At 49.3% G+C, this 27,197-nt stretch overlaps 2 protein-coding genes across 2 annotated transcripts in view; one reads left to right on the top strand and one right to left on the bottom strand.

Annotated features, from left to right (window-relative positions):
• Positions 1 to 776: 776 nt before the first annotated feature.
• SPCS2 (signal peptidase complex subunit 2) lies at positions 777 to 16,309 on the bottom strand. Its single transcript, XM_065414473.1, has 5 exons — positions 16,241 to 16,309; positions 7,051 to 7,134; positions 5,130 to 5,290; positions 3,749 to 3,883; positions 777 to 1,970 (listed from the first exon to the last, which is right to left on the bottom strand). The coding sequence occupies exons 1-5, from the start codon at positions 16,277 to 16,279 to the stop codon at positions 1,784 to 1,786; spliced, it is 606 nt and encodes a 201-aa protein (XP_065270545.1). The 5' UTR covers positions 16,280 to 16,309; the 3' UTR covers positions 777 to 1,783.
• A 6,401-nt stretch (positions 16,310 to 22,710) lies between these two features.
• Positions 22,711 to 27,197, top strand: part of XRRA1 (X-ray radiation resistance associated 1) — a 50,418-nt gene continuing 45,931 nt past the window's right edge. Inside the window, exons 1-2 of the mRNA XM_065423315.1 lie at positions 22,711 to 22,804; positions 24,976 to 25,154. Coding sequence (XP_065279387.1) covers positions 22,711 to 22,804; positions 24,976 to 25,154 — 273 coding nt within the window. The remainder of the gene's footprint in view (positions 22,805 to 24,975; positions 25,155 to 27,197) is intronic.

Here is a 27,197-nt window from a genome sequence, read left to right on the forward strand (position 1 = left end):
TTCTCCGCTACTTCCGGCACGTTCCATTGCTTCACCATTTATGTGACAAAATTTGTAAACTCTTCAGAGTCAGGCCCATCTTTTTGTTCTGTTTCGTACGGTGTCTACCACTGTGCGCTCCTGATCCTTGACTGGGACCCTGGAGGCAATGCAAACGGGCACAATACAAATAGGTCATGTAATCTCATTTTTTAACATGAAGAAAGCAAAGTCCCTTCCAACCAAATGACATCACAGCAAGGACAACTCGTTTTCAAAGACAAGATGGGCTGTCTTAGCCCATTGCTGTTCTTTAAAGGGCAACAACTTAATTGTTCTGAAACTGAATTTTTTTTTTTTTTTTCCAAATCATTGCAAGACGATGCTGATGGTTATAAAAGTCTTTTCAGTTGGGCAGTTTCGCTCTTGAAGTCTCCAAGAAACAGTGAAACGGACTCCCGAGAAAGTCCTGTCAAATGCACAAACGGAAGGGAGTCAAAGGCCCAAATCCACAAAGGGACTGGGGCATCCACAAACCCTGGCTTGGATGCCTAGGCTATGCATGGGGAGAGTTTGGGCCCTGAGAATGAGACCCACAAATGCCAGCACACTGGGGGGTAGTCTTCTAAACTAGCCAATAGCAGACACCGATGAGAGGGGTGTGTCCTAAGCCCCATCCCTCTCAAAAGTTAGGCACCTACGTCCGAGCTGGATGGAGGCACCTATCTGTGCTTGTGATTCACAGCTGGAAACCCCTCTTCTGGACGCAGGTGCCTAAGCAGTTTCTAGCAAGAACAGCAGCGGTGCACTTAACTCCACACAAAATGGCAAGGGAAGGGCTATAAGCATGTAAATTCCTTTGTGGATCTGGGTCTAACTCTTCAGTGTTAGTGATCTCAAGTATGTATGTAACGTGGTAGTGGGTACCATGTTTTTCTAGACAGGAATGTGATCTTCAAGATGATTGTGCTCCTTTAATCTCTCCCCCATGAAGACCGCAACACTGTTTTCACATCTGTTCTTTCCTTTTATTGAAAAAAAAAATCATTTAGAAAAATGACAGTTTATATCAGGGACACAACTGAACAGAATCTCAATACGAAATATGCCAGTTGGACAAACATGAAGGACATTTACAGCTCTAAAAATGCCATTGCTTTTATTTTTTCACCTTGTCGATAAATTTCGTGCTGTAACGTACAGAAGTAGCATATTTGCAGTCTCGATATTTTCCCCTTCCAATAGATAAAAGGATTTGATATAAAAATCGATCCCACCCACCCACTCCCCAATCAGATAAATATAAAAATAAAGAAAACACTTGTTTGTGAATGGACAGAGTTGTTTTACATAAAGGTTTTGTCCTGAATTCCTAACAAAGATTCACTACGAAAAGGATAAAATGAAGTCAGCGAAATGTGAATGCTAAAATCCCCCAAACACTGCATGGCACAGAGCTACATACTATAAAGCACTGCCAGGTAAAAAGGAGGAAGTCAATACAGCATTGAGCAAAAACCTCCCTCCTAAAGGTCTTTGATAGGTCAAATGTCATCCAACATCATCTCAAAAGTGACAGAGCAACCTGAAAGGCAGGTTAAACACTGCAACCATACAGATCAAGACTGTCTGTAGCTAGGCATTAGCTTCAAGATCTCGGATCCAAGTTTAAAAATCCTGCTTTATCCAGAATTAAATAGGATTTCAGGACAAAAACAGAGGCAAGTAACATTCTTTGCTATTTCACTTTATTTATTGGTATTAATTTAGTATGATCCACGCAGGAAGATGGCCATTGGAATAGTTATTTTGTTTTTTTTTCCGTGGCCAAACTGTCATGAAGCTTGGAGATTTCCGGTTCGTAGACCTCCATGACTAATGTTCCATTGTCATCAAAGAATTTAGCGATAGATTTGGTGAACTCCGCTTCTCTCGGCTGTTTGGTTTTCCCGCTGATGAAAGTCAATTTCAGGGTGTATTTGTCATCAAACCTTGAAGGGACACAGAAAGAGAACCTGAATCACAGTTTAGAGAGGGGGCTTTCTTCACGTCAGTAAAGATCAATCCCTCCATGTCACAATGGACCTGACTTCCTGAAAATGGCAGCGTCCATGCCGTGAGATCAGTTCAACAGCCATGGAAGATTTCCACCTTCCACGTGTGTTTCTAGGTGGGTTTTTTTTTTTTTAATATGTATCTGTATGATCTTTTAAGGAAAACTGTGTTTTTAAGTCAAAGATGAGGCTAATTGGGCCACATTCCAGACTTTCAGAAGCCACACTTCGGGTTAATGCCTCCCTGTTTTAAATGACATGAACCAATTCCACGTAAGCATTTCCTCTGCCCTTAAAAGTGAACTAACATTGCTCCCGCTCCCTCCCCCTCCCCCACCCACTTCCTTCCTGCTCTGCTTTTATTGTTTCAGTTAATAAAATGCTTGTGTCTCCAAAAGTCTGACTGTTTTATACTTTAATTAAAATATATTTTACAGGCCAGGAATAGAAAGCACAATTACATCACAAACTGGGAACCAACCATCTCTCCCTATATGCATATATATGAATAGCCATGTGTCCCATCTCTTTTGGTGTCATATCTGACAGCAGCCAGTACCAGATGTTTTAAAGATACAGGATTCCTAAATTCCTTCCTAACCCATCAGTCAATGATTGGTTTATGCCTGAAGCGTGAGGGTTTATATCCCTTATTCTTTTAGCCTATCTAAGCTAACCCTCTCTTCATTTAAAAAGTTTCTTTTTTGAATCATGCTAAACTCTGGGGTCTCATGAGTTCCACATGTTAGTTATAGGAGACAGAAAACTGTATACTGCATACAAATTTTAGCCATCTCAAAACTAGAAATCATGACAGGAGCTAAAGTAAAAGCAACTAAATGTCCAATACTGCAATCTGCATTCATGCAAATAGAGTTAATGGGTCTACTTTTCTAAGGGCTGAAGGACCCATTTGTAAACGTTTATAGCCTGTCGCTACCCAGTAAATAGTCTGGGGGTGGAGGCCCTGGGATGGTTTCGGTCGTGTCCTGCCCCCCCCCACCCCGGTTGGGTCCTGCCCGGCACTCATCCCACAATGGCAAATCCAGTGCGGTGAGGCTGGCTGGGCTTGACTCTCCGCCCCCCCCACTCCTCCACCCCCGACTGGACCAAATTTGTTTGTGTGGAGTCGTGATCTGGCTCCTGGAGTTGCAGTGCCACTGACTCAAATTTGGCCTTCAGAACTGGGCGGCTGAACAGTGGCGACTGCTGGCCAGGCCTCCAGCTCTGAAGGTAGCACTGCAGTGCAGAAGTAAGGGTGGCAATACCATGCCCGCTACAGGGCTCTACCAACGGGCTGAGAAACACTGATACAGAGAGCAGAAAACCTCTGGGGTGATTCCATGTGGGTGTTAACGGCAACAGAGCACAGGGAGAGAGACAGGCTCTAAGGAAGCAGGTCTCAGACCATTCAGGGCTTTTGATAGAACCAACACTTTGAATATTGCCTAGAAGCCAATTGGGAGGCAATGCAGTGCATGACACAGATGTAATATATAACCCTTTGCATAAGACTTATGCTACACCAGCCATTTGGCTCCTGTACTGCTCTGAGTAAATCTGCACAGAGAAAGGTGACAGACCTAACAGTGAGCAGAACTGACATTCCTGCCCCATAATAACTACAGTAAGTAGGCAAACAACAGGCCTCAGCAGGGCGTGGATGTTCTGTCATTATGGTCCTTTGGTAACTGTGGTTCTAGAAGCAACAATACCTTTTTAGACTGGAGGAAAGTTGCCAGATGTCATCAGGGTCCATCCCTGCAGGATCCTTTCGATGTGCTACCAGGAAAATGCTCTTCTCCTTGTATGAGGTATAGATGGTCAGGATTCCCATCATCACAAAATAAGTTCGGGAAAGTTAAAGAAATTCAGGGAATACGAGAGCCATGCAACAGTAACAAGTAGGACACATGAACAATGGAATGCATACAAATAAATGATTCATCTCCACACAGCGTCTGGGGTATTTAATTGCTTCTGCCAAGATCATTTAGAGCTCGGTTTTTGGTTGACATTTTTATTAGTCTGAACAAGTTAAATGCAAATAGAACGTGTCAATCTCTAGCTCTTAAAAATCTTCCCACTGCCACAAGACCACAGATCAATGCCTGAATTGACATGAATGGTGGGCAAAAGTTTATCAGAACCTCTCTTGAATGAGGTTTACCAAGGAGTCAGATAGAAAACTCAAAAGATTAAAAGACAATTAAGCGTGAATATAAAAGACTAAATCGTGTTTTCAGTTACTTGACTGAAATTTCATTGGCAACATCTAAAGGAGGCCTCAGGAAAGCCTGAGGCAGAATAAGCAGTGGAAATAATCCTTATGTCTAGGGTCACTCAGCAGGTCAGTGGAATAGTAGGGGTTAGAAGCCCAAAACTCCTGGCTCTCAGCTTTGTGCTCAGTTTAGCAGCCCACACTGCCCCCCTGAGACTATCTGCACAATTCAGAGAGATTGCTGTATATACAGAGTAACAGTATATTGCTGTATATACAGAGTAACAGTATATTGCTGTATATACAGAGAAATGCTGCACCCTTTAGCCATCACTCTGGACATGGTATCCTGAATTATCTGCACTAACTCACTCCTATAGCCAAACAGCAGAAACAAAGTCAGTATTCAGAAGGGCAGAGTATGTGGCTGAAAAAAACCAGAATGGTAAAAGTTACTCAATACTTCAGATTTACTAACTGGGCTCTAAATGTAACTTACATTTATACTGCTGTCCTCTTCCCAATTTTTATGCTGCCTGTTATTCCTTGATGGCAGCCTCTGACAATTGCTCCTGCTTGCCATTTCACTCCCAGCACCTGATCTGTAGTATCACAGGAAGCAGCTGGTGCTATAGGAGTCTGTCTACAGAAATACAAGTTTCTTACACTAAAATAAAGCGGAAGAGGCCTCGTATGTTAAAATAAAATACTAAAGTAGAAACCCGGTAAGTCCCACTGTGTGTGAAATTCAGACAGGACCTATCAATTTTACTTCTATGTCTGCTAAAAGAGGGAAAGACAATTATGGATTTTTTTTTACTTGTTGGGGGAAGACAAACACATGTCTTAAACCTGCAGCACACAGGAAAGGATATGATACCACACAGAAAGCGAGAACAGGTTTAGATTCAGGAAAGGGATGCAGATAATCCCAAATCAAAGCCACGACGGCAAAGAGACAGGAGACTGTGCAGATGATGAGGCGGCCATCGATCAAACAGAAATTCTCCACATACTTGTACTTTTCCAGGAGAACCTGATGGGAAAGCAAAGAGCCCAGTTTATTGTACACTTGGCTACTTTTACAGATGGCTTCCAAAGACGACTTAAATTAATTCTCTATAGATGCACTAATTTTAACTGCATAATCCAGATGATTTTAATTAAAGCATCAGAAAGGGGAAAATCCATTCAAATCCAGGAGCGTCACAGAAACAGCAATAAACGTGGTGAGAATGCTGCAACTTTAGATATTTTTTATATCTAATTTAAATAGTCTTTAAATGTACATATGTTCTTTACACTTTTCACTGACACAAGTAAAAGCCATTTTAAGGCTAACTAACCAATGTTATTAATGCAAAATGACATAGTAATTGAGTTGGAAGCAAGTGATTTCTGAGTCATCCACAGCTCTAGGAGGAGACACTCAATAGGAGTCTGATCCTGGAAATGTCTGCATACAGATCTGTCATTGACTTTCATGAGAGTTCTGTACAGAACGAGGCTCCAAGGTGGAATCCGTAAAGGGACTCAAGTGTTGCAACACTGAGGGCACCTAGAAAAGTCACAGGAGCAACAGTGCAACCCCCCCAAGCTGGGTTAGGCACCTAGGCTCCCTATATGATGAACAGGGAGAGTCAGGCGCCTAAGCAAGGCGATCCACCAAAGCCAGCCTGCCAGGTGCAGAGCCACCTAAATCAGCCTACTTGGGGATTGGTCCTGCTTTGAGCAGGGGGTGGGACTAGATACCTCCTGAGGTCCCTTCCAACCCTGATAGTCTATGATTCTATGCCAACCAGAGGGGGAGGAGGAGGTGCTAAGCCCTGCCCCACTCACAGATACAGGCTCCTAAGTCTGGGCTGCAGGGAGGCGCCCAGCTCTGCTTGTGATTCACAAACCAGGAGAAGATGGGTGTAAATTGTATGCAGGACTTGAAACAAAATGGCCAAGGAGGGGAGGGCCATTACATACAACCCATTAGCCTAGTGGCTAGGGTACTCCCACAGGATAGGGGAGACTCCTGGATCATGTCCTTCCTCCTCCTGAGGGGAAAATGGGATTTGAACAGGGATCTGCCACCTCTCCGGTGCGTGCCATAACTACTAGGCTACACAGGCATTCTAATTCGGTCACTGGCCCAATTAATATTGAAGTATTCCATTGCTTAATTCAAGTGGAACAACTGCAGGAGGCGACATTGAGGAAATCACAACAGAATATCCCATAGCCTGGTAGCTAGGGCACTCACCTGAGAGGTGGCTGCTCCCTGTACAAAGGGCGGTGGAACGACTTGAACTGGGGGTCCCCCACACCCTGGGTGAGTACCCTATCCGCTAGGCTCAAGGTTATAAGGGAGGTCTTTCCACCCCTGGCTGTTTTGTGTGGGCACCTCGGGTAAGTTCAATCGGGAAGGTGTGCTCAGAGGGTGCCAACAGGATTGGGCCCTCGCACATGACTTAGGGGACCGAACACCTGTCTTTCCTGGTTTGTGAAGGGCTTTGGGGCTGAGGTGGGGATAAGTCTCCAAATACCTACCAGAAAGCAGTAGTGCATATGTTCAGGAAGGAAACAGGCGCCCAGGTGCCTAGAGTGAAGCGGCAGTGAGCATGCCCAGAGGGAAAAAACTTAGATGCCAAGTGAGTTTAGGCATCTACTGGGCTAGAGGCATCTATTGTGCCCCACAATAGCGCCTAAAAATGGAACTTAGGCACCTAAGTACCTTTGTGGATCCCACCTGCAGTGATTTCAAAAGGCCCATCGGGAGGCTAGCACAGTCAGTCAGTCAGAATATACCTTTTTGGCAGAATCATCCAAAGAATTTTTCACAGCTGATCCATCCCACTTGTCAATTTTTACTGGTTTGTCATCAATCCTCCACTGCAATGCAAATTGAGAAATCAAGTCACTTCCAAGAACTTGGCATGGATAAATATTTTATTTGTTTCTATACTGAATAGGAAGATAATAGCAAATGGTAGCTCAAAGCCAAACTCAAAGGAAGTGCTCCATAGCAAGTATCTGTATATGAATGACTGTCCAAAGATTAACAAAATCTAGTATCTATTACACAATTGTGCTGCAGTATGTAAGTGGATTGCACCGCAATTCAACATGATGTTAGACCTTCCAAGCAGGCTTTTTTCAAAGCAGACCTCAGATTTAGTAGATTTTATTGTTGTGGCCATGCTATACCAAGTTTTGAAAAGGTTTAATCTGATGAGTCTCATAAACAGCGCTGTAGAAATGATCCCGTAAAGCGACAATTTAAAATGGGGAGTGATTTTAATTTCAGTCCTATGCTTGCCTTTGTCAACAGATGTCACTGCCAGTGATAGGAATTTTAATGATGCTGGATGATTTGTTAATTCTTTTCCATCAAATCTTCCAAAGTACTTGCATTTGCTATGAAAACTCTCTCTCTCTCACACACACACACGCACTCTCTGCCAACACAGGTGAAATCTGAGGGTGGGGGGGAAATCAGGAATCTGATGAGGACAATTTAATGGCACATACAAATAAGAAGAAACGACAAGTTTCTCACTCAGACCCTAGACCAGCAGTTCTCAAACTGTGGGATGGGACCTCAAAGTGGGTCGCAACCCCATTTTAATGGGGTCACCAGGGCTGGTGTTAGACTTGCTGGGGCCCACGGCTGGAGTCCCACTGCCTGGGACTGAAGCTGAAGCCCAAGCCCGACCGCCCGGGGCTGAAGCCAAAGCCTGAAGGCTTCAGCCCTGGGCGGTGGGGCTCAGGTTACAGGCCCCCCACCCAGGGCTGAAGCCCTTTGGCTTTGCCCTCCGACCCCCACGGCAGCGGGGCTTGGCTGGGCTCAGACTTCAGTCCCCCCTCCTGGAGTCGTATTGTAATTTTTGTTGTCAGAAGGGGGTCGCGGTGCAATGAAGTTTGAGAATCCTGCTCTAGACTAATGAGAGATTTTTTTAAGAAAACAAGGACAAAAATAATCCCCACTCTTTTAACCCAGCTATACGCTGGCCATCTAGCCACTTGGCAGTGTGAGCTAGTGGAAAGAGCACTGGACTGGAACTCTGGAGACCTGGGTGCTATTCCCAGCTCTGCCACTGTGTGCTGGGTGGCCTTGGGCAAGTTACTTAGCCCCTCGGTGCCTCAGTTTCCCCCATGTAAAATGGGGATAATGACTTTGACCTCCTTCGTAAAGCGCTTTGAGATCTACTGATAAAAACTGCTATGTACGAGTTGTGTATTATTATTACATTCAAATTTCCCACAAGTTGTCGCCCAGAGATGCGACCCTATTGCTTATGATGGGCCAAGTATAACTGCCTATGTGTAATGAAAGAGTTAACTCTCTCCCTAAAGTTCATAAAACTCTTAGCAATATCGGTCTTACATTCATTTGGCGGGACTTTGCAGTACTGCTTTGAGCTGTGTGTATTTTAAATAGCCCGATATTTCGATGGGACTTGGACCACATATGTTAGATTCTGGTAGGAGATATTCTGAACTTGCATTATTTCCCCAAGGTGAAGTTCACAAGACAGTTTACCGATTTAGTGCCAGAAGAGCACATATCTCTCTCGGGTTAAAATAAACTACACCTCTACCTCGATATAACGCTGTCCTCGGGAGCCAAAAAATCTTACCGCATTATAGGTGAAACCGCGTTATATCAAACTTGATTTGATCCACCGGAGTGCGCGGCCCCGCCCCGCCCGGAGCGCTGCTTTACCGCGGAATTCATGTTATATCAGGTCACGTTATATCAGGGTAGAGGTGTATTTTAAAAGAAGATGTTTGTCCTGATTTACTCCTACAGGCACTGAAAAATAATCATACAATTCTGCTCTGAGACACACAGGCATGAATCGCTGAATGCCTAGGAAACTTCAGCACATGTGCAAGTGCAGGAGCTGATTTTACAAGGCAGAATAGTAACAGGCCCTTAGTATTTAACTCAAAGGGCCAGTAGTGAACATAGCCCTTGTTTTGGGGTAAGTTTAAAATAGAAGATATTTATGGAAGGCCACTGGACCCCGATTTTTACAGCAATGCTAAGGTTAGTATAGAATGAATCATAGGTGAGAAAACCTTTTCCCACAGATTATAAAGGCATACAAGTCAATGATTTTTAGATTTTTTCCACCCTCCATATTAGATCATCCACAGGGATTTAGTTGAACGCATGTGTTTGGGATGGGGGGACAGAGGGGAAAGTGAAAAAGGTTGAGGGGGAAGGATTTCTGATTTTCTTTCTAATAACTAGATTGGTAGCCAAACCTTGAGTAAGCTTCACATCCCCACACCACCTCTGAGTCCCCCATTCCTCCTTATCTGTTGGCAGAAAGAGAAACCAAAAGGAGCTAGAAGAAAATAATTCAAATGTCATGACTGCACACAAGCATTTCCTATTCATCCTTCGCCAGAACATCTAGGCTCCATTTCTCAATTGGGTGGTGTGGGGGGTGGAATCCAAAAGTTTTGTGGGAAGTTACTTGCCTACAAGCGGTTGTATTTTGATTACTAGAGCCTTAAAATGTATTACTGTTCCAAAAAGAAATTACGTAAAAATGGCAGCTTCTTATGCTACAGATCTGCTGTGTGTGTCACTCAAGTGTCAAAAATAAGTTATTACTGTTAGACCTGCAGAGTCAACATAGAATAGCTTGATCCTGTTCTGTTGCTGATGTACAGACTAGAACTGTGAACTGTCAATTGCAGGACCACGTTCTGTCTTCTATTACACCCATAGAACCCAATGGAACCAACAGTGTTACAAAGAGGCAAAAGTGTCATTTGACCTGCAGAATCTTTGTTACTGGGGGTGAAGTACAAGAAGAAGAGAGGCTGAATTTTCAGGGCTGATAGAAAAACTAGCTTTTTACTTGTGAAATTGAACAAATTTGATACAACAGGTAACTTCAACAAGCCATATAAAAGTCTCTTTTTGGAACTGATCTGCCCGCTTTGAGATGAACTGTGAAAAATCAGAGAAATTCTCAATTATTTCTATGTGCCCTTTATTAAATTACCAGAACAAATATTTTTTCTGAAGCGACAATAACTAGTTCTCTCCACAAAGTCATTACTGTATTCCTGGGCTTGTTCCTAAGACATGAAATGAAGGGAAAAAGTGACACTTGGAATCCAGCGATATTTAAAGGGAAGTTGTCTCCATGTTTCATGATTAAACATTTAATATTAACTTATGTTAAAAATGATCTCTGAACATTTGAACCACTGAATAAAATGTCTGTGTTCTAATAAAAGAATCCCTCTCATGAAATGTGTAAGAATTCACAGGTGTCCATTATAGGACAATTAGGGATAGACGATGAATATGGAGATGAACTTGATTGTATTAAAAATGTTTGTTTATTGACATGTTGGTCTATATTGCTCACTGCTTTAGTAACCGAGTGCCTCACATTAATGAATTTTGCCTCAACCCAGTGGGTTAGGATTTACCCCTCTTTTACTTTTTTTGTTTTTTTGCATGTGTAGCTACCCCCATGCCAACCCTAGAAAATGCACAGCAGTTTGTTCAGGAGGCAGCAGCAATGGAGAAGCCCTGCTGACAGGTGGTAATCTCTTTTAGAGGCTAGGTACAGTAGAATCTCAGAGTTACTAACACCACGGGAATGGAGGTGGTTCGTAACTGAATAAAACTTTATGATTATTCTTTCAAAAGTTTACAACTGAACATTGACTTAATACAGCTATGAAACTTTACTATGAAGAAGAAAAATGCTGCTTTCCCTTTATTTTTTAGTAGTGCATGTTTAACACAGTACTGTACTGAATTTGCTTTCTTTTTTGGTTTCTGCTGCTGCCTGACTGCATCTTCTGGTTCCAAATGAGGTGTGTGGTTGACTGGTCATTTCATAACTCTAGTGTTTTGTAACTCTGAGGTTCTTCTGTACTTATATGCTTCCACCCCTCCCAGTACCCAAGTGCTTACAGTAACGCCAAGACTCATTTGTGTAAACTACCACCATGTTAATCCTTCCTCAAATCCTGCATCTCGGCAAGTTAACACACACAAAAAATACCCCATTATGGAAGGAATTCAACATGTTCACATGTCAGAATTAAGTCACCGCATGATCTTTATCTTGGTCCTTCCTCACCCCTTTCACCCTGTCATTCTTATTTTATTAGATTGGGGCATTTTTAAGAGAGTGAACTTGTCTTTTCACGTATTTCTAGGAGGCACACAGCACATGTTGGGGTGCTGTAGACATAAATAATCAGATGTCTTGCAAGGTCATCCCAGGATAAACAAGGATCTTCCTGCACAAGTCGCTCCAGTAAAACCCACTTGTATACTACATCCAACCCACAACCTTCTATGACAAGGACTGAGTGAAAGTGACACCCAAGTTCTTAAACCACCTCACTGCTTGGAAGCAAGTCTCCTCAACAAGCAAGGGGCATAAATGAGGAAACATCAGATACTCTATCTTATATTTGGAAGTAATTTCACCAATGGGCCTCTACTACATGGAGCAACAGGGGAGCTCAGATCAGCCCTCAAAAGATGATATATGTCAAATCCCTAAGGGATGACAGCATGTCATCACCACTAATTGACTCCCATCTTACACTACAACATCAAAAGAGAGGGATTCAGACCTTGAAGATGGAGCGAACATCTGCATGTTTAAGAATGGTTGGCACCCTCTCCTCCACATGAGGTTAAATAGCCAATAGGAACAAGTCAGCATCGTATGTAGATTATGGTTGTAATAAAACTATTTCAACTCAACTAGAGAGACATGCTTATCTTTCCCCCCCCCTACAGTTCCTTATATCTCCTTGTCAAGTGCTGGAAATGGGCCATTTTCATAACCACCACAAACAGTTATTTTTCTCTCCTGCTGACAACAGCTCACCTTAACTGATCACTCTCCTTATAATGTGTATGGTAACACCCATTGTTTCATGTTCCCTGTGTATATATATATATCTTCCTTCTGTATTTTCCAGCTACATGCATCTGATGAAGTGAGCTGTAGCCCACGAAAGCTTATGCTACAATAAATTTGTTAGTCTCTAAGGTGCCACAAGTACTCCTATTCTTTTTGCGGATACACACTAACACGGCTACTACTCTGAAATCTGTCAGGTTGTGGCTATCAAAATCTGGACCCGATCTAGCTTATTGTCCAAGATGAACTGCAAGCCCTACTAATGGAGCAAGAAAGTATGGAGTAGTCAGTATGCAAGGTACTCAGAAAAGTTCTACCTGACAGTATATTTATAAAACACTAGAAGTGTGCTAAATATTTGTTCCTTGCCATGGCATACCTCCTGATCTTAGTCTTAGCTCTTCTGTAAATCTGAATACAAACCCTTGTAACCAAACACATTCAGACACCAACAGTTCTCCAGATATTGCCTCACCAACATGTACCCCAACTGCTTTGCTCCCTGAGATCAGGTTTCATTAAAGCCATCCAAAGCATCCCAGAAAGAATCAACATGGCTGAGAAAGAACAGGTCTCAGGTAAGAGTGTGTGCACGCATGCAAACAGAAATCCTGAGGAGGATACACCAGCTTATAGTTAGGGTTTCCAACAGATTTAATGCACTGTTACTGAATGACTCAGTTTCTGCACCAACTGGACAGTCGCCATTTCAGAAGATAAAGATATTTATATTCCCCAGCGCACATTGGCTTTGGTTGCACTTTAAATAACCACAATTAAGTGCTTACCAAGCACATTGAAAATAATGAGGATACTTCCAGAAGGCATCACACTAAAAACCACAAACTGCTGCCATTTGAAATCCGAAAATTAAACACATTTGCTTGCAGCAAGAAACTTGGAAGTATTTAATTTAAAAAAAAAAAACCCACATTGTTCATGGCAACAGTTAACGCAAGTGTTTTTAAGAGATGACTGCAGCTCTAAAAACCTGGACCCTACAGGATAATAATAATAACCTACAGGATATCTTGATCTCAAACTCGATTGTCCCATTCCAGGCCAAAGTCAAAGCTGGTGCAGAGAAAGGGAGAAATAAAGAGGCAAACACCTTGCCCTTCAAAACTGGGCTGAGATCACCAAACCCACTTCATATTAATAACCATATGCATTAGGCCAGATCTACACTACAAACTTTTCCCAGTATAGCTATGTCTGTCAGGAGTACAATGAGGTACAATCTGTAATTGACAAAACTGTGCCAGTAAAAGCCCCTATTGTGGACACCGCTTATACCAGCAAAACTCGCACTTTTGCCAGCAGAGCTTATTTTGCTCAGAGTAAGGTGGTGGTGCTGGGCATTTGGAATAAGCAATGCTGACATAAGCTGAAGTCATACTAGGAGCGCTTTGCTGATCTTGTATAGCTGTACCAGCAATATGCTCCTAGTGTAGACCAGCCTTAGTTTCCTATGTTTTGTTACTTCTGCATTTTACTTCCTACCATATGCTGCACATGCCAGGCAAAGAGACAACACCGAAAAGGAACAAAGCAGAGGGACCAGTTACAGCTGTCCATTATTTCAAATGTGCATTTACAGAACCACACCTCTGTGCGGCGTAGATTCCGATAGCAAAATGCTCCATGAAGCAGGGTTGGTACTAAAGAGTGCCTGGAGAGGAGCATGTGAATTGCGAAATGTGATGTTGGCAGCAGAGGGCTTGCTTGAGCAGACAGCCCTGTTTCAATGCTCACATGTGGCATATACATGCCAAAATCACCATTTCAATGTACATAGGTGAGGAAGCCTTATGGGACCAAAGAGCCCCCCTCCTATATTCAAAGTGGGGAAAGGGGAGCACATATGGGTGCAAAAAGCCCTGCTTCTATACTCATGGTGAGACAGCCATGTAGAGGTCTCTCAACACTCAGATACAGGGTGTGAAGGATGTTCTTCTGTGAGGGTGTGGGTGCCAGGACTCCTGTGCCGAGGGTCACAGGACCAGCACCAGATGGATGTCTGTGCCCCTATACCAGGGCTCATGGAGGTAATGCTCTAAGGGGCCAGGGCTCCCACCTCAGGGTTCAAAGGGGAGAGAGTGCGCCAGGATCAACCTGTGCCCAGTGAGGGGGATCCCTGGGGGCACACAGGAGATGGCTGGGGTGGAGGAGCAGGGACCAGCCTGCAGCCAGTGATGGGGGGACGGGGGGGTAGAGGAGGCGGCTCTGGGTGGGGATCGGCCTGCACCCAGTGAGGGGGATGCCAAGGGGGGGGCAGAGGAGGCAGCTCTGAGGAGCAGGGAGCAGCCTGCACTCAGTGAGGGGGATGCTGGGGAGGGGGGGGCAAAGGAGGCAGCTCTGGGGGGCAGGGAGCAGCCTGCACCCAGTGAGGGGGATGCCGGGGGGGGGGGGGAGAGGAGGTTGCTCTGGGGGACAGGGAACAGCCTGCACTCAGTGAGGGGGATGCCGGGGGTGGGGCAGAGGAGGAAGCTCTGGGCGGGGGGGGGGGCAGGGAGCAGCCTGCACTCAGTGAGGGGGATGCCGGGGGTGGGGCAGAGGAGGAAGCTCTGGGCGGGGGGGGGGGGGGGGGGGCAGGGAGCAGCCTGCACTCAGTGAGGGGGATGCCGGGGGTGGGGCAGAGGAGGCGGCTTTGGGGGGGCAGGAAGCAGCCTGCACCCAGTGAGGGGGATGTCGGGGGGGGGCCTGAGGCGGCGGCTCTGGGGGGCAGGGAGCAGTCTGCACACAGTGAGGGGGATGCCGGGGGGGGGGCAGAGGAGGCGGCTCTGGGGGGGCAGGGAGCAGCCTGCACCCAGTGAGGGGGATGCCGGGGGGGGGGGCAGAGGAGGCGGCTCTGGGGGGGGCAGGGAGCAGCCTGCACCCAGTGAGGGGGATGTCGGGGGGGGGGGCAGAGGAGGCGGCTCTGGGGGGCAGGGAGCAGTCTGCACCCAGTGAGGGGGATGCCGGGGGGGGGGCAGAGGAGGCGGCTCTGGGGGGGCAGGGAGCAGCCTGCACCCAGTGAGGGGGATGCCGGGGGGGGGGGGCAGAGGAGGCGGCTCTGGGGGGGCAGGGAGCAGCCTGCACCCAGTGAGGGGGATGTCGGGGGGGGGGCAGAGGAGGCGGCTCTGGGGGGGCAGGGAGCAGTCAGCACCCAGTGAGGGTGATGCCGGGGGGGGGGGGCGGGCAGAGGAGGCGGCTCTGGGGGGCAGGGAGCAGCCTGCCCCCAGTGAGGGGGATGCCGGGGGGGGGGGCAGAGGAGGCGGCTCTGGGGGGCAGGGAGCAGCCTGCACCCAGTGAGGGGGATGCCGGGGGGGGGGCAGAGGAGGCGGCTCTGGGGGGCAGGGAGCAGTCTGCACCCAGTGAGGGGGATGCCGGGGGGGGGCAGAGGAGGCGGCTCTGGGGGGGCAGGGAGCAGCCTGCACCCAGTGAGGGGGATGCCGGGGGGGGGGGCAGAGGAGGCGGCTCTGGGGGGGCAGGGAGCAGCCTGCACCCAGTGAGGGGGATGTCGGGGGGGGGGGGCAGAGGAGGCGGCTCTGGGGGGCAGGGAGCAGTCTGCACCCAGTGAGGGGGATGCCGGGGGGGGGGCAGAGGAGGCGGCTCTGGGGGGGCAGGGAGCAGCCTGCACCCAGTGAGGGGGATGCCGGGGGGGGGGGCAGAGGAGGCGGCTCTGGGGGGGCAGGGAGCAGCCTGCACCCAGTGAGGGGGATGTCGGGGGGGGGGGCAGAGGAGGCGGCTCTGGGGGGCAGGGAGCAGCCTGCACCCAGTGAGGGGGATGCCGGGGGGGGGGGGGCAGAGGAGGCGGCTCTGGGGGGCAGGGAGCAGTCTGCACCCAGTGAGGGGGATGCCGGGGGGGGGCAGAGGAGGCGGCTCTGGGGGGCAGGGAGCAGCCTGTACCCAGTGAGGGGGATGCCGGGGGGGGGCAGAGGAGGAGGCTCTGGGGGGTCAGTTCCGGGTGTCCCCCACAGAGGCCCCCCGAGGGGAGGGGCCTGGCCCCGGGCTGCAGCGCCTGAGCCAAAGGCCCCTGGTCCCAGCCGCGGGGCGCCCCGAGCCCGCCTTCCCCCCCCCCAGCCCGCTACCTTCTCCAGCAGCCCGTTCTTGCCGCCCTTCGCCGCCATCTTCTCTCCTCCCTCCACCCCGCCCCCTCCCGCGGCTCGGGGCGACCTGTGCGCCGGCGATTGGCTGCGCAGAGCAGCCGCGCAGGGGCTGACGGGATTTCTAGCACGTCTGCCGCCAAAGAAAACTACAGCTTCCGCCGCTTGGGGCACGTGACCGGAAGCGCGCGCCCCGGCGCACCCCGGGATACGTAGTTTTTTGCGTGGCTTGATCTGTTAGAGGCCTCGGGAGCGTCCCTGTTGCTATGGAGACTGAAGGGGGAGAAGACAACATGGCGGCTGCCTTGTGGTCCTGATAGCCAGCGCGCAGAGATCCCTCCAGGGGCTGACGTTCCCCAGGACGATGGCGAGGGAAGCACAGGTACTAGCAGCACCCACAGGGGAGAAATGGGGTGAGAGGGGCCCCGCGCAGCGTCTTATCGGGAGTTAGGCTAAAGGCCTCTCTAGGAACTGGAGGACCAAGAACTCCAACGCTTCACCCCATTGGGGACTCCCAACTAAGTCAGGCCGCAAAACCGCCCTGGGACCTCACGGCAACCACGCGCCGACTCCCCCCGCACTGCATCCCCCACTGGTACATCACGCCAACCAGGCGCCAACTCCATCGTACCACGTTCCCCACTGGTACTACCCAATCAGGCGCCGACTCCATCGTACCACGTCCCCCACTGGTACTACCCAATCAGGCGCCGACTCCATCGTACCACGTCCCCCACTGGTACTACCCAATCAGGCGCCGACTCCATCGTACCACGTCCCCCACTGGTACTACCCAATCAGGCGCCGACTCCATCGTACCACGTCCCCCACTGGTACTACCCAATCAGGCGCCGACTCCATCGTGCCACGTCCCCCACTGGTACTACCCAATCAGGCGCCGACTCCATCGTGCCACGTCCCCCACTGGTACTACCCAATCAGGCGCCGACTCCATCGTACCACGTCCCCCACTGGTACTATCCAATCAGGCGCCGACTCCATCGTACCACGTCCCCCACTGGTACTACCCAATCAGGCGCCGACTCCATCGTACCACGTCCCCCACTGGTACTACCCAATCAGGCGCCGACTCCATCGTACCACGTTCCCCACTGGTACTACCCAATCAGGCGCCGACTCCATCGTACCACGTTCCCCACTGGTACTATCCAATCAGGCGCCGACTCCATCGTACCACGTCCCCCACTGGTACTACCCAATCAGGCGCCGACTCCATCGTAACACGTTCCCCACTGGTACCTCACGCCAACTAGGCACCGACTCCATCGTACCACGTCCCCCACTGGTACTACCAATCAGGCGCCAACTCCATCGTACCACGTTCCCCACTGGTACCTCACGCCAACTAGGCACCGACTCCATCGTACCACGTCCCCCACTGGTACTACCCAATCAGGCGCCAACTCCATCGTACCACGTCCCCCACTGGTACTACCCAATCAGGCGCCAACTCCATCGTACCACGTCCCCCACTGGTACTACCCAATCAGGCGCCAACTCCATCGTACCACGTTCCCCACTGGTACCTCACGCCAACTAGGCACCGACTCCATCGTACCACGTCCCCCACTGGTACTACCAATCAGGCGCCAACTCCATCGTACCACGTTCCCCACTGGTACCTCATGCCAACTAGGCACCGACTCCATCGTACCACGCCCCCACTGGTACTACCCAACCAGGCGCCGACTCCATCGTACCACGTCCCCCACTGGTACTACCCAACCAGGCGCCGACTCCATCGTACCACGTTCCCCACTGGTACCTCACGCCAACGAGGCACCGACTCCATCGTACCACATCCCCCACTGGTACTACCCAATCAGGCGCCAACTCCATCGTACCACGTTCCCCACTGGTACTACCCAATCAGGCGCCAACTCCATCGTACCACGTCCCCCACTGGTACTACCCAATCAGGCGCCGACTCCATCGTACCACGTCCCCCACTGGTACTACCCAATCAGGCGCCGACTCCATCGTGCCACGTCCCCCACTGGTACTACCCAATCAGGCGCCGACTCCATCGTGCCACGTCCCCCACTGGTACTACCCAATCAGGCGCCGACTCCATCGTACCACGTCCCCCACTGGTACTATCCAATCAGGCGCCGACTCCATCGTACCACGTCCCCCACTGGTACTACCCAATCAGGCGCCGACTCCATCGTACCACGTCCCCCACTGGTACTACCCAATCAGGCGCCGACTCCATCGTACCACGTTCCCCACTGGTACTACCCAATCAGGCGCCGACTCCATCGTACCACGTTCCCCACTGGTACTATCCAATCAGGCGCCGACTCCATCGTACCACGTCCCCCACTGGTACTACCCAATCAGGCGCCGACTCCATCGTAACACGTTCCCCACTGGTACCTCACGCCAACTAGGCACCGACTCCATCGTACCACGTCCCCCACTGGTACTACCAATCAGGCGCCAACTCCATCGTACCACGTTCCCCACTGGTACCTCACGCCAACTAGGCACCGACTCCATCGTACCACGTCCCCCACTGGTACTACCCAATCAGGCGCCAACTCCATCGTACCACGTCCCCCACTGGTACTACCCAATCAGGCGCCAACTCCATCGTACCACGTCCCCCACTGGTACTACCCAATCAGGCGCCAACTCCATCGTACCACGTTCCCCACTGGTACCTCACGCCAACTAGGCACCGACTCCATCGTACCACGTCCCCCACTGGTACTACCAATCAGGCGCCAACTCCATCGTACCACGTTCCCCACTGGTACCTCATGCCAACTAGGCACCGACTCCATCGTACCACGCCCCCACTGGTACTACCCAACCAGGCGCCGACTCCATCGTACCACGTCCCCCACTGGTACTACCCAACCAGGCGCCGACTCCATCGTACCACGTTCCCCACTGGTACCTCACGCCAACGAGGCACCGACTCCATCGTACCACATCCCCCACTGGTACTACCCAATCAGGCGCCAACTCCATCGTACCACGTTCCCCACTGGTACTACCCAATCAGGCGCCAACTCCACCGCACTGCTCCCCCACGCCAACCAGGTGCCAACTCCACCGCACTGCGTCCCCCACTGGTATCTCACGCCAACCAGGCGCTAACTCCACCGCACTGGCTCCCCCAGTGGTACCTCACGCCAACAAGGCGCCAACTCCATCGTACCGCGTCCCCCCGGTACCTCCCAACCAGGGGCCAACTCCATTGTACCATGTCCTCCACTGGTACCCTACGCTGACTTCACCATGCTGCATCCCCAACTGGTACTATTGTGATACTATTGTACTGGTACCACACACCAACCACGCACCAACTCCATCGTACCACGTCCCCCACTGGTATCCCACGCCAAGCACAGGCCGACAGCACCGCACCTCCTTTCATACTGGTACCCCACTCCAATCACGTGCTGACTCCCCCGTGCCATGTCCCCCATCGATACCCCACGCCAACCACGTGCCGACTTCACCGAGCCACGTCCTCCACTGGTACCCTGCGCTGACTTCACCATGCCACATTCCCAACTGGTACCCCACGCCAACCACGCACCGACTCCCTCGCGCAGTGTCCCCCACTGGTACCCCATGCCAACCACATACCGACTCCCCCGCGCCGCGTCCCCTACGCCAACCAAGCACTGACTACACCGCACTGCATCCTCCACTGGTACCCCACGTCAACCATGTGCCAACTCCACTGTGCCTCCTCTCCCACTGGTATCCCATCCCAACCACTCACTGCATCCACCGTGCCGCGTCCTCCACTGGTACACCGTGCCGTGTCCCCACTGGTACCCCACGCCAACCACGTGCCAACTCCCCCGCGCTATGTCCCCCACTCACACCCCACGCCAAACACGTGCCAACTCCATCGTGCCGCATCCCCAACTGGTACCCCATGCCAATTTCACCACGCCACGTCCTCTACTAGTATCCCATGCCAACCACGTGCCAATACCCCCGTGCCGCATTCCCCACTCGTACGTACCCCACGCCAAACATGCGCCGACTCCACCGCGCCGCTTCCCCCACTGGTACCCCATGCCAACCACAAGCCGACTCCACTACTCTGCATCCCCCTCTGGTACCCCACGCCAACCACGTGCAGACTTCACCGCGCCACGTCACCCACTCGTACCCCACGCCAACCATGCACCAACTCCCCCGCATCGGGTCTCCCACTGGTACCCCATGCCAACCACGCGCCGACTCCCCCGCGCCGCATCCCCCACTCATACTCCACGCCAAATACGCGCCAACTTCACCGCGCCTCATCCTCCACTGGTACCCCTCGCCAACAGCATGCCAATTTCCCCGCTCCACATCCCCCACTGGTACCCCATGCCAACCATGTGCCAACTCCACTGCGCCTCCTCTCCCACTGGTATCCCATCCCAATCACACGCCGTGTCCACCACTTGTACACTGCGCCGCGTCCCCTTCTGGTACCCCACGCCAACCACGCGCTGACTCCCCCACGCCAAACATGTACACACTCCACTACGCCGTGTCCTCTACTGGTTCCCCACCCCAACTACACCACGCCTCCTCTCTTACTGGTATCCCATCCCAACCATGCGCCGCATCCACCGTGCCATGTCCTCCACTGGTACCCCGTGCCAACTCCATCATGCCCTGTCCTCCACTGGTTCCCCACGCCAACAACACACCGATTCCACCACACCGTGTCTTCCACTGGTACCTGACGCCAACCATGCACCGATTCCCCCGCACCGTGTCCCCCACGCCAAACACACACGGACTCCATCGGTGCCGCGTCCCCCACTGGTACCCCATGCCAAACACGCGCGGACTCCACCACACCACATCCCTCACTGGTACCCCACCCCAACCACACCCCAACTCCACCATGCCGTGTCCACCACTGGTACCCCATGCCAACCATGTGCTGACCTCCTCGCTCTGCATATCCCATCGGTATCCCACACCAACCACGTGCCAACTCCACCGTGCCATGTCCCCCACTGGTACCCATGCCAACCACACGCCGATCCCATTGCTCTGCGTTCTCCGTCAGTACCTCACACCAACCACGCACCGACTCCATCATGCTGCATCCCCCCTAGGTAGCCCACACCAATCCCATCACGCCACATCTCCCCACTGGTGCCCCACGCCAACTCCTTCGTGCCTTGTCCCCTATTGGCACCCCCACACCAACCACGTGCCGACTGCTTTGCACCGCGTCCCTGTCAGCACCTCCACACCAACCAGGTGCCAACCTCACCACTTCCTTGCATCCTCCATTGGTAACCAGTGCCAACTCCTCATGCTGTGTTCCCCATCAGTAGTCTATGCCAATAACATGCCAATGCCTCTGTGTCACATCCTCCGATTGATACCCCATGCCAATGTCATGCTAACACCATTGCATTATGCTCCCACCATTGTTACCCATGCCAATGACACACCAACTCCATTATGCCATGTCCCCTGCATTCCTATTCCATCCTAACCACATGCTAATTCCATTGTGCCGTGTCCCCCCAACCAGTATCCCATGCCAATGACATGCCGACTCCATCGCACTGTCCCCGTTGTTACCCCATGCCAATGACATGCCGACTCCATTGTACTGTGTCCCCTCAGTCAGCATCCTGTGCCCATACTGTGCTAACTGCCATCATGTCACGTTCCCCCAGTCACCCCACCTCAGTATCTCATACTGATGGCACACCATTGGGCTGGCTCCCCACCAATCCTCCATGCCAACACCTCCTTTAATGCCTTTATGCTACATCAGCTCCATGCCCAGTGCTTGTGCCCATTCAGTAGCTGGCTGACACTGTTACCATTCTGACCACCATGGCTCTGCATTACCCATCAGTATCCCATGCTGACGTTGTGCCAGCTCCCATTACACAATCTCATCTCTTTGGTAACTCACAGCAAAGCTCTGCCGGCCACCACCTCACCGCTTTACCCTGTCATGCCCACGCCACACCGGCCATCATCACTCCTCCATCAAGTCACTTATTTAGGTGCTTAATATTTGACACCCAGGTTTTGAAATGTTGGCTTATGTGACTTGCTCAAGGCCTCAGAACATGAAGATAACAAAGGAAAGGGGTAAGAAAAGGGAGACTGAGGGTTAAAGCAGAAAAATAATGGGAGTCATATTCTATACTGAATCAAGCAAACACATTCTGATATTTTAAAGATGGATTTAGCTGTCTATATTTGGGAACTCTAGTTTGAAAATTTTGGCTGTAATCTCTCCATCTCACAGTTTACCCTTGTATATAAGAGTAGGGAATGCCTACCATGTCCCACTCACAGGATTGTTTTGAGGATTTACTAGCTAACCTTTGTACAGTGCTTTGAGTAATATTATTAGCTGTGATAGTAACCAGTGAAAGTGTTAACTGGTTTATTTGTGCCTTGATCTTCTTAGTAACTCTGCAGACAAGATGGCTACAACAAAGCTGTATAAACTGGACAATGGAAACAGTTATGCAACCAACTGCTTCCCTGCCAGAAACATTTTGCGGACAAGTGAAGAAGGTAACATTTTTTTGACTGCTAATAACTTTGTCACCCCGCAGTATAATACCATGTCAGATTCCATAGAACTCCAATCGTTAAAGGCTTGGGGCCAGATCCTAAGCTGGTATAAAGCAGTGTAGCTCCATTATTTTCATTATTTATGATTCCTGATGTCAGATTTGTGTCCATTAATTCTTTTGCTTAGAGACTGTCTGGTTTGGCCAATGTACATGGCAGAGGGGCAGATGTGCAGGTGATATCTACCAATGTGATATATGCCATCATGTGCCACAAATCTGACATCAGGAATCATAATACTCAAAAACCAGTGGGAGAATACTTTAACCTGTCTGGTCATTCAATGACAGACCTGCGGGTGGCTATTTTACAACAGAAAAACTTCAAAAACAGACTCCAACGAGAGACTGCTGAGCTGGAATTGATATGCAAACTAGATACAATCAATTTAGGATTGAATAAGGACTGGGAATGGCTGAGCCATTACAAACATTGACTCTATCTCCCCTTGTAAATATTCTCACACTTCTTATCAACCTGTCTGTACTGGGCTATCTTGATTATCACTTCAAAAGTTTTTTTTCTCTTACTTAATTGGCCTCTCAGAGTTGGTAAGACAACTCCCACCTGTTCATGCTCTCTGTATGTGTGTATATATATCTCCTCAATATATGTTCCATTCTATATGCATCCGAAGAAGTGGGCTGTAGCCCACAAAAGCTTATGCTCAAATAAATTTGTTAGTCTCTAAGGTGCCACAAGTACTCCTGTTCTTTTTGCGGATACAGACTAACACGGCTGCTACTCTGAAACCTCTCAGGAAAATATCTGGCCTCTTTCCCCTTAATTTTCTTCCTTGACACCCAGAAGGTCTTTTGAAATCTCCCGTGAGCCACTGCTTCAGAGAAGTGTGCTGGCTATTGTTAGGTATCCAGGTGACAATGCAGCTACAATGGTGCAGAACAGACTAGTATATATGTGCAGGGAAAAGCTGCATCTGAAGCCGAATGGTTAGTTAAACATTGCACCATTGGTACAGGCACTAGTGCTGGCTTGCATATTCATTTACTAATTGTTCAATTCTGTAGCGCAGATGCAACCATTGAGTCAAAAGCTCTACTCCAGCTCTTTTTGGGGTGGTGCAAATCTGCACCTCCTGCTACTAACACATTCTAGCCCCTGGATTATAAAGTGTTTTGGCCATCTTTTTGTTTTGCATTTGTACAGCATTTAGACAACAGAGTCCTGGTCCAGGACTGGAGCTCCTAGATGCTATAATGAGACACACAATAATAATCAGAATTTGTAATGTAAACAAGTACATTCTAAAACTACATTTAAATGTACCTGAAAATGTTCCAAAACGTCACCTGATACAAAGTGGACAGTTGTAAAATCTCTAGGGCTTCATTTTAATGAGAATTTCAATAGGAATCACAGCCTGATGACAAAGTAGGACGGGAACAGTACAGCTGCAGCCAGAGATGCAGGGAACAGCATCTGTCCCCTATCATTGTTTTTAGCGATGTCCTATATATTTTGTGGGATTGTTTTGGCTGAGTTGATATCCATGAAATACTTAGAAATTACAGAAAAAATCCAGGATTTACTTAAAAACAGAAGTAAAATTCTGCTTTTCTGTGTCTCTGGCTACAGCCTTGATATTTCTGTCCTTATCTGACAATAGAATTGCCCCCTGATTAATTATTTTATACACAAATATTTTATAGAGAGATCATTTTTAAAAAACATTGATTTAGCCATGTTTTACATCAGCTCAAATGCCGAAGTGCCTAGCACACTGTTGGTGCTGCACAAACACATTCTAAGGGTATGTCTACACTTACCCGGTAGTTCGGCGGCGAGCGATCGAACTTCTGGGTTCGACTTATCGCGTCTTGTCTGGACACGATAAGTCGAACCAGGAAGTGCTCGCCGTCGACTGCGGTACTCCAGCTAGACGAGAGGAGTTCCGCGGAGTCGACGGGGGAACCTGCCTGCCGCGTGTGGACCGAGGTAAGTTCAAACTAAGGTACTTCGAACTTCAGCTACGTTATTCACGTAGCTGAAGTTGCGTACCTTAGTTCGAATTAGGGGGTTAGTGTAGACCTGGCCTAAGGGTTGTTTGCCTACTTTGATGTCTATTCCAACCTTGTATTTCCTTATGCCAGGGGCTGGTCACTGGCTGGTGGCTCACAAAGCTGCCCAGAAGACCAAGTTTGAGGCAGTGATCTGTGCAAAATCCCTTCAAGATGAAGTAGGGGCGACTCCACAGTACCTGGCAGAGCTCCAACACCATGGATACACGGATGAAATGGTTCAAGAGAATATCCTAGATGGGCCATTTCTGGTGAGTGCAAACCCAACTGAATGAGGAGGCAAAATACTTTGTAAATTATACTTCGCATTTTCATAGCACTTTTAATCTCTCGCTCTCAAAGTGCTTTCCCAGCTAACTGAGGAAGCATCACAACAATCTTGGGAGGGAAAGTCTAAGCATCTGTTTTGAAATACCTTGGCGGTCTTGTTACTAGTTTCCATTAGTATTGGAGTCAACTTTTGCTTTGATCCTGGGGTCTATACCATTTAGGCTGTGTAGGTCACACAGGTGATACCTTAAAAGCTGAGGTTCTCTTCCTTCTGTATGGACCCGGTGGTAATTTTTGGAAGAGTTAGGGACTTGCCCCTGTATCTATAGCCAAGTTATTCAGCGGTGGTCTGCTTGGCTGCCATCTTCCATGCAATAGGTAATTTCATTTCAGTGACGACACTGTACCTGCAGACACAGGTCAAATATTACTTAGATTGTAAACTTTTTGGCCGAGGGACTCTCTCTTTGTTCTGTCCAGCACAGTGGGGTACTGGCACTATTCCAATGCAACTAATAAATAAAATTTTGAATTCTCTACTACTGGAAGTGCTGCAGAATCCATGTGAACAAAAGTCAAGACAGACACTAATTTATGCCTGGAAAATCGACCCAACGGCATTCCCTACATCTCTATTCAGCAAGTGACCTGATCCTTTCTGGCCTTCTTCCCAGCTCCCCCCAGCCCATATCCTAGCTGTTCCACAGGAAGTTCCCTACTCTCCTTCCTTAGGCTAGGTCTACACTACAGCGGGGGGTCGACCTAAGATACGCAACTTCAGCTACGTGAATAGCGTAGCTGAAGTGGCGTATTTTAGGTCGACTTACCTGGCTGTGAGGACGGCGGCAAGTCGACCGCTGCCGCGCCGCCATCGACTCCGCTACCGCCTCTTCCCACGGTGGATTTCCGGAGTCGACGGCAGAGCCATCAGGGATCGATTTTATCGCGTCTTCACTAGACGCGATAAGTCGATCCCTGATAGACCGATTGCTACCCGCCGATCCGGCGGGTAGTGAAGACGTGCCCTTAGTCACAACATCCTCTTCTCTACTCCTCCTTCCCTCCAAGAGCACTCTGACTTCTTAATCCACACCCTACCTCCCAGTTAACTGAGGCTATTCTAAAGGTTACTTCTGGTGCTCAGATTCTTAACCAAAATAGCATGAACGATTGTCTCACACAAAGCTCTATGATCACACCACATTCCCACCTAACTTCATATGCACAGTATGGCGTTAAGGCCTGAGTTGTCTTCACCACCCAGAAAGCATATTAAGAGCTTTAAGAAATTAGTATATTACACGTCTGCAGCCAATTGGCTACAAATACTCAGCCTATACAGTGATACATGATCCCCACATATTAGCAATCACTGCCAGCTGATCAGACATGTCTTCTTTTAGAGCCCCTTACAAGACCAGTTCAGACATACAGGAGCCAGAGGGAAAATGCCCATGCTTCAGATGCAGAGAAATGCAGGGGCTATTGTAGAACCAAACAGACAGGGACAGGTCATGATACTCATTGCTCACTGGCAGAAAGAAATGACAGTCTAACAGGTTTTCAAAGACTTAACCTTTAATGATTTCACAGGATGTGGTACAAACTGTGCTTTGTAAACATGTAACCTTGAACTTTGAACAGCATCTCACTGGGTTCAAACAAGACAAATGGTTACTGCAAAAACAGTGTGTTTTGTTCCTGCAAACGATGACCCTCACACCGCAAAATAGTCTTTTTGTTCCATTTTTAAATCCAGTTGTCATTGAAAAATCACTCAGGGCTTGTCTGTACAGGTAGTTAATGTGTGGTAAGATGGGATGTATCTATAGTGCACTAACTGCTTAGAAAGAGTCGATCAAAGCGCACTATGGAACTTTTACTGCGCAGTAGCAGGGTCCACATGGCCACTTCGTGTGGGGCAGGCTACTGTGCTACCTGTATATACCCCAGCTTGCCACACACAAACTGTCAGTAAACCAGCTTTCACTAAGAATTTTATAAACTCATTAACACAGAACTAA

This window comes from Emys orbicularis, chromosome 1, assembly GCF_028017835.1.
Source record: "Emys orbicularis isolate rEmyOrb1 chromosome 1, rEmyOrb1.hap1, whole genome shotgun sequence".
NCBI lineage: Eukaryota > Metazoa > Chordata > Testudines > Emydidae > Emys > Emys orbicularis.